This window comes from Mustela lutreola, chromosome 13, assembly GCF_030435805.1.
Source record: "Mustela lutreola isolate mMusLut2 chromosome 13, mMusLut2.pri, whole genome shotgun sequence".
NCBI lineage: Eukaryota > Metazoa > Chordata > Mammalia > Carnivora > Mustelidae > Mustela > Mustela lutreola.
The window spans coordinates 12,108,111-12,115,623 of record NC_081302.1 but is presented as its reverse complement, the minus strand read 5'-3'; the positions used below and the strand labels follow the sequence as shown (position 1 = coordinate 12,115,623).

Sequence of the window (7,513 nt, the reverse complement as noted above, 5' to 3'; positions counted from 1 at the left end):
ACTTTCAGAGTCTTATGGTCTTCCTTTTTTTTTTTTTTTTTTTTTTTTTAAGATTTTATTTATTTGACAGAGGGAGATCACAAGTAGTGAAAGGCAGGCAGAGAGAGAGAAGTAAGCAGGCTCCAGGCTGAGAAGAGAGCCCAAGGCAGGACTTGGTCCCAGGACCCCAAGACCACAACCTGAGCCGAAGGCAGAGGCTTAACCACTGAGCCACCCAGGTGCCTCTGTGGTCTTCTTTTAAATGTATTTAACAACTAAGATTTTTAGTTGTTTTTAGAGGAAGGAATAGGAAAAGTCTATGTATTTTATACAGTAGATACACCATATCAAGAGAACCCTGAATCTTTAAATACACAGGTCTTCTCTCCATCTCTTTTTTTCTTAAAATTTACTGAAGAAACCAGGTTATTTGTCCTAAAAGCTTTCCATAGAATTGGATTTTACTGCATTTCCTTTGTTATCACTTAACATGTTCCTCTGTGCCCACATTGTCCTGCGGATACTGGTGGTTAGACTAGAGACTTTATCAGATCCAGGGAGAGTTTCAGGCAAGACTCCATCATGGGGGTTGTGCACGTCCATCACAAGGCACATGATACCTTTTTGTCTTTTTTTGGTGACATTACTCCTTCAGTAGTTATCAGTTTTCCTTTTTAATTTTTTTCTAGTATCATGATAAGCTTATGAATTTAATTATATATTTCCAATCCATTGCTATTAGTATTCTTGTTGATGTCCACCACAGGTCTAGCTACTAGCTTGAGGGAGCTTCTGTATATTCTTTCGAAGGAGGCCCAGGTGTTTTTGTCAGTCCTTTGGATGTTTGGTATGAAAAGATGCTCCAAACTCATCTTGGGCTATTTTTGCCCTAAATCTGGAACCAGTCATCCTTTGGGGAGCTCTGTCTCCCTCTTGTAGAAAAGGTATTTAGAGGCCACAATTTGGGCTCTGAGGGGTGCTTACCAGGTACTGGCTTGTTCATTGTTTTTAGACCTTTTCTGTAAATCAAGCTAGGAAATAAGTATATTATAAGTGTGCATTTAAGATACACACACACACATACACACACACACACACGTATCATGAATTCATGTTGGTTTTTTCACATCAAATGCAGAATGAAAGAGTTTTAATTTAACCTCTTTGGTCTTAAAGATGCAACTTGTTTCCTCTTATGCCAAAAGCTTGGTTACCCATGATATCAGCAAAATTACTCACTTACTTTCTCCAGTAATAAACATACAAGAGTCTCAAAATAACAGTACAATCTCACAAAAACAATACACCACTTTCACAAACACAATAATTACTAAAAATGACTTTTAGTCATTCATTTATTTGTTGCCACTGGGTTTGTTTGTTTTTTAAACTGGTTTATTTATTTTTTTACTATTTTTTATTATTATGTTTCATTAGCCAACATTTAGTAATATCATTAGTTTTTGATGTAGTTGCCACTATTTTTAGCCTTTGGGTATTTGCCACCGGGAATGTGCAGTGAAATTCCTGTATCATAAAGTCACTTGAAATAATTCCTTTGTGTTCATGCAACCAATTTGATATACAGTTATGTTCATTCAATTTTGCTTTTAATTTTTAAAGAATTAAAAATTATTTTAATAATTATGTAAATATTCACATGGTTCTAGAGTCAAATCCATAAAGCAAATTATACTTGGATAGGTCTATCTTCTAATCCTATTCCCTATATATCACTCTCTTCTCCTACAGGTAATAATTGCAAGCTTTTTTTTTTGGTTTGTCTTTCCATCTAAAAAAACAGAAACAAAATCTACCTATGTATATATCCTTCACTTCTTAAATAATGGGGAGCATATAATTCACTTTTCCCTGTGTTGTGGTTTTTACTTAGTTTGAAAATCATTCCATAGTAGTGTACAGGGATATTCTTAATTCCTTTTTATAGCTACATAGTACTCTATTGTGTGAATGTATCATAATTTATGCAAGTAATGCCCTGTTGATGGAAATTAAATGCTTTTATCAGTGGAGTTTCTATACTGAGTAACTGTTACATTGTTAAGCAAGTCCTTTGCTTATTTGCATAACTTGAAAGGAGGGACCTTTCAAGTTATGTCCCCCTTCTCCATGCAAGGGGCTGGCTCTATAAATGTATAGTTCCTAGAGCTGTTAGGTCCCAGGAAGCAAATATTCCTGATAAGATACTAACTAGAGATTTTGTGTGTGTGTGTGTGTGTGTGTGTGTGTGTGTGTTTTAAGATTTTACTTATTCATTTGGTGGGGGCGGGGACAGAGAAAGATAAAGTGTACACAAGACAGGGGTGAGGCAGAGGAGGAGGGAGAAGTAGACTCCCCGTCGAGCAGGGAGCCCCATGACAGCAGGGCTCCATCCTTGGACCCTGAGGTCATGACCTTAACAGACTGAGCCCCCCAGAAGTCACCAAGCTACAGTTTTAATTCCGAAGTTACTTCAAAAAATTTTCCTGAGGGAGAAGAAGGAGTTATTGTTTACCAGGGACAGAGTTTCTATTTGGGATGAGGAAGAAGTTCTATGGACGGATGGTGGTGATGTCGATACACATTGTACATAACGTCACTGAGCTGTGCACTTTAAAATAACTAAAATGTTAAATTTTATGTGTATATTTCACCTCAATGAAAAAAGATCTATGGGAAACAGTAAAAAAGTCACTAAAAATAGCAATAAAGATTTTTGAATGTCAAAGAAATGTTCCCAGTACTTTACTGTGTAACTTTATACCAAAATAAAACTTTCATACATAAAGTAAATGAGATTTTTAATTGGTACAAATGTGCTTTTTTGCAGGGTCAGTTGTAGATGTCCGCAGTGGGGAGATGGCTCCTTTCTCCATTGCCGTAAGACATGAGGGCCGGTCACCTTCCAAGCTGAGTCGTATGTGACATGGCATCTGTACAAACTGCTCTCCGACTTCAATGAAGAGATAGCAAGTTAGCACTTTCCAGACTTCTATTTATCTTGCCACACAGTGATTTGGGCATTTTATGGTTTCTAAATGAGGCATTTACGACCAGGAAATCCAGCTCAGTGACAAAGGAGACAAACTGTTATATCCAATTCCTGCTGATGTTAGAGTCGAGGTTTATTACAGTGCGCTGGGGAGGTCAGAGACTTGGGGCAAACCTACGTAGATAATTTTCTTAAGCCCTAAATCTGGATCCACTAATTGATGGGCTGTCGACTCTGGTGAGCTACCAACATGCCTCACCCTGTCTTCTTCATGACCTTGTATCCACCTTTAAAACACGGCCTTTCCACTGACTGAGAATGTTCAAGATGGGCATCACCTTTTGTTCCCCTCAACTGGTATGTAAAAAGCAGCCTTTAAAACCCTTCAAGGAGGAAAAGCAGCTGTTTTATTTCTTGTGGAAAGACTCCTCCTCCTTTTACCGCCACAAGTATATGGGGCTGGTGACCATGAACTCACCTGCCAGTCGCTGGGTACCCCAGAGGCAGGCCCAGCCCCTGCAGCGAGAGCTGCCACTTGACTTGGTTTTCTTTGGGACAACATGGGTCACGGAGAGTGTGTGGACACTCGGCTGCCAACGCGTTGCTGGGATCGAAGACCACCTTGTCTCCAAGTTATTCATCTCAAAATAAGCGAGGAAGCTGATGGAACTCTCGATACAGCTGAAGAGGAAAAGCCAGAGGCAACGGGGTGTCTACGCATATTTAGCAACGACTAGAAGAGTTCAGAGCCAGACTGTGGCACAACAGTGCGTTTAGGCAAATCCTCTGCAGATCTGATGCCTAGACCTGCCTCTTGAAATCTGCATCGTGGAAACACACACAGGGGCAGACAAATTGGTGTAATGATTCCCCAGGTACCCAACGTCAGCTTCGACAATTACCAGCACTTGTCAACCTTGTTTCATCCACCCACACCCCTTCTTTCTTCTCAAGTATTTTAAAGCAAATTTCATAAACCACGTTATTTCACCCCCAAGGACTCCAATATCCTGCCCCTCCTGGGACTGTCAAACAATAAATACCCAATATTCACTACCGGAAAATGAGCAATGTTATTTTTAATACAGATGTGGTACAGAATGTTTAATTACAGCAGGGCAGAGATTCTAGTTAAATAAAATTAAAAACCTTTATTTTTCCAAATATAAAATTACTAAATTAATGTCTCAAAAGAAAATATAACATGGTGAAAGCTTTAAAATTACACCACTATTCACCACAGGATTTATGATTTACTGATGATACACTCCACCACTTTGGCAAAAGGATGAAATTTTTTTAAAACAGTTTATAAACCTAACATAGCAAAGACTGTGTACATCTCCATATTGCACTTCTTTATGTACAAGGATAAAACAGAAAGGTCAAGTGTGTTGCATATGCGAAGAGCGGAACGAGTTTGTCACAACTGAACTTAATGCAGAAGCTGATGTGAGGAGTTTAAAAATGTAGAAATGTCATATGTGTATGTACAGAATGCGGAGACTGTATGGACAGAGTATGTACATAACTATATACTGTACTACTTTTAAGTTTTTAGCATAGTTTTGTTTATTAATAGAGGCCTTTGGTTCTAAACTGCTTGACTAGTTTTAAGCTCACACAGTTTCCTAAGCTCCCATATTCTTTTAAATGCAAGTAGGTGAGTATAAAAGCACTAACCCTCCTTGGCTCACTGGTACAAAAGTTACAACGGTCTGTTCCCTTAGGTCATCAAAAACTAGTCACAAAAATAGTTCTCGTATTCAACCCGAATGTGCCACAGGAAAAAAAAAAATATGTTCAAGATTTTCCAGTTTTGCCTAGAGGTGGACGTTACTCCAGCCTCCATTTCAGCGCTACTTGTCCCTACTAAGTACATTCCAGAACACTTGTTTACTCCAGGCCATTTATTTTAATACTACTCTGTAAGGAAGAATAAAATTTCACTCCAGCTTAAGAGAGTCCACCAACACCTCTGTTAAGACAGAATGAAAACTTTGAATATTGCCAGCAAGATTTAAAAAAATATGTGTACCCTCCTATGACTCCTCTAGGAAATCTGCTACGAAATAACACAGTTCTTCATTTCCTTTCTCTCCCATTCCCCTTCACGTCTCCTTGTGCTCGGTCACCCCCATGTCTTGTGTGAGCCCAGTGATTAGCTTAGGAGATCATCCTGAGTTTGCAAATGACAAAGCAAGTCCCCACAGGTGACCCATGAGGCAAAGTCACACAACTGAGGACGAGCTGGTCATCCCGTGAACCATGGTGCTTGTTGGAGTCCCACTGATGGCATTGAAGATGTGAAGGGAATTCGGTAAGACGCTCGTCTTCTCCTCCAGCGGGCAAATCTTGAGGCACAAAAACACAACATTACCCAGGTGTCATGCCCCTAGCGACATTTCTCAATGACAATGTTTATTCATTCCCTGATGGTCACTGCTCCCCTGAATGATGGTGCTTTGTGGAGGCACTGTGTCAGCTCAACTAGCAAATGGCCTTTGTCAGATCAGGATCCCACAGAGAAAGTCAAGCACAACACGTTTTGTTTCCTTTACAAATCAGTGAATGGAGCCATCTAGACTCACCTTCTAGACTTGCCAGATTATAAGGCGGTGAAGCCTGTCTTACACATATTTGGTAGGGACATGACCTAGTTCTGTCCCTTGGAGAAGTCTTTTTAAAAAATAAATCCTGAGCATCTGTCCTCTACTGGCTCCTTTTCTCGGGGCTTTATGGATTTCCATCCTGGGAAGGAGCGAGCAGCTGCCTGTCTGACCCGGAACAAGTCTCTCTTCACATTCGGTAACGCAGGGGAGAATTCTAAGGGCAAGATTTGACCTACTGCCAGGCAGCAACTGAGAAGAACATACATATTCAAAGGCTCACCCCGAAAATCCCAAAGCAAGTCTACTCCAGGTCATAAACCTTTTTTGCTTGAGGGTTCAAAAGAGTTTACTCTTCCCAGTTGTTGAGATAATGGAAAGTTCAAGGTGCAGTTTCTTAGAGTACAGCCCTGTGTTAAATGTCCAAATAACATGGGAGTTTACGTCAACATTATCAGTCCATATGTTTTTCCTACTTTCATCTCTTCTGGTGCCAAATGCTGACACCAACTGATCAAACTCTGTTACACAGGAATCTGCAAGCTCTGTGGAGAAGACCTCAAGCTTTCTCCAAAAACTGGTTTCCACGAGACCATCCCTTTCTGCTTAATTATTCATACATTTCTTTCTTTCATCATTTCCATTTTTTTCTACTTTCCTAAAGGTCCAGAAGAGGGCGGCTCCTTTTGCACACACACTGTCCTTATGCCATCGTCTACAGCTGTTCAAACACAGTCCTAACTTGATGTGAAATACTCTACTGAGGTTCAGAAAAATAGAATTGAAAAATGACATTACCATCCCATCTGATTGTGCCAGCATGGAGGAGGGAAGAAAGCACACAAGTGAGAGCTTAGACATTTAAATTAGTTTCCCATGACAGAAATTTCCTAACTAGACTATCACATGGTATGTTAACTGACACAAGTGGGCCTGGCTTCCATTTGCAAGACTGAGAGACCATTATGGAGGGAACAGACAAAAGTCATCACATACGATGGCGGTGCTAACGTTGCTTATTAAGACTGGCACCATGACTAGGAGGGCATCACTGTGGTTGATGGAAAATGGACCCCTGAGAAAGCAATGCTGTGGCAGCTGCTCTCTGACTTTGTCAGCTGCCCAGCCAGCTGAGCCCACATAAGCAATCCTACTGGAAGGAGCCCATACATGAAGGTGACAGCAGCACATAACCGGGAAGGATGCCCATCATGACACGGAGCAGCCATGAAGAACCCACTGGGGCACCCAGGTCAGCTGTAAATAGCCCCAAACTGAACAACTCTATTTTTTTAAGTGGCAAAAGTCATTTAATGCAACAGAATATTCCTTAAGCTGGGCTGGTAAATCCTAGTCTTTCAAAGGATTGGGTGAATGAAAAAACTTCTAGGAATACTACGGGTATTTCTTGCGAGAGTTTTGTTTTGTTTTAAACTAGGTTGGTGTGGGGAGGGACAGAGCTTTGAGCCATGGCCAACTCTGAGCGAGACAAAAGGGAGGTGGGTGCTGCACTCTTCTGGTCATATTGGCTGGTATCAGGTGGGTGAGTTGTTAGCTGTTTCCCCAAGTAACCTGTGTTCAGAAAGTAGCAGCAGATAGCATGCTACATTCTTCTTCAAATATCAAAATTCTAGAAGGTTTAAATATCAAAAATCTAGAAGGTTTCTAGATTCAAAAATCTAGAAGATTCACAGGGTGTATCCAAGATCCCAACTAATGTGTGCTTGCTCAAAATGAGAACCCCAGCACGGCACCTACCTGCTCATGCATGATTGCAGAAAGCTCTTTTGCCATCTCCCTGTAGTTGGCCTTCATTTCTTCCTGGTACTCTAACTGGTCTTCTTTGATCAGACGCTCATTTATTGCTAAGGCTTGACCACAAGCTTCCACAAATTGCCTAAAACGGTGTGAGAGAGGGAAATAAAGACAAGTT

The 7,513-nt window shown here is 40.6% G+C and overlaps 1 protein-coding gene across 20 annotated transcripts in view; it reads right to left on the bottom strand.

Annotated features, from left to right (window-relative positions):
• Positions 1-4,032: 4,032 nt before the first annotated feature.
• The window catches only part of DOCK9 (dedicator of cytokinesis 9), a 276,616-nt gene continuing 273,135 nt past the window's right edge, over positions 4,033-7,513 (bottom strand). For all 20 annotated transcript variants that reach the window (XM_059144086.1, XM_059144093.1, XM_059144098.1 and 17 more), the window contains 2 exons: positions 7,339-7,477; positions 4,033-5,325 (listed from right to left, as the gene is read on the bottom strand). In XM_059144086.1, the coding sequence (XP_059000069.1) occupies positions 5,203-5,325; positions 7,339-7,477 (262 nt within the window). In that variant the 3' untranslated portion in view covers positions 4,033-5,202. The remainder of the gene's footprint in view (positions 5,326-7,338; positions 7,478-7,513) is intronic.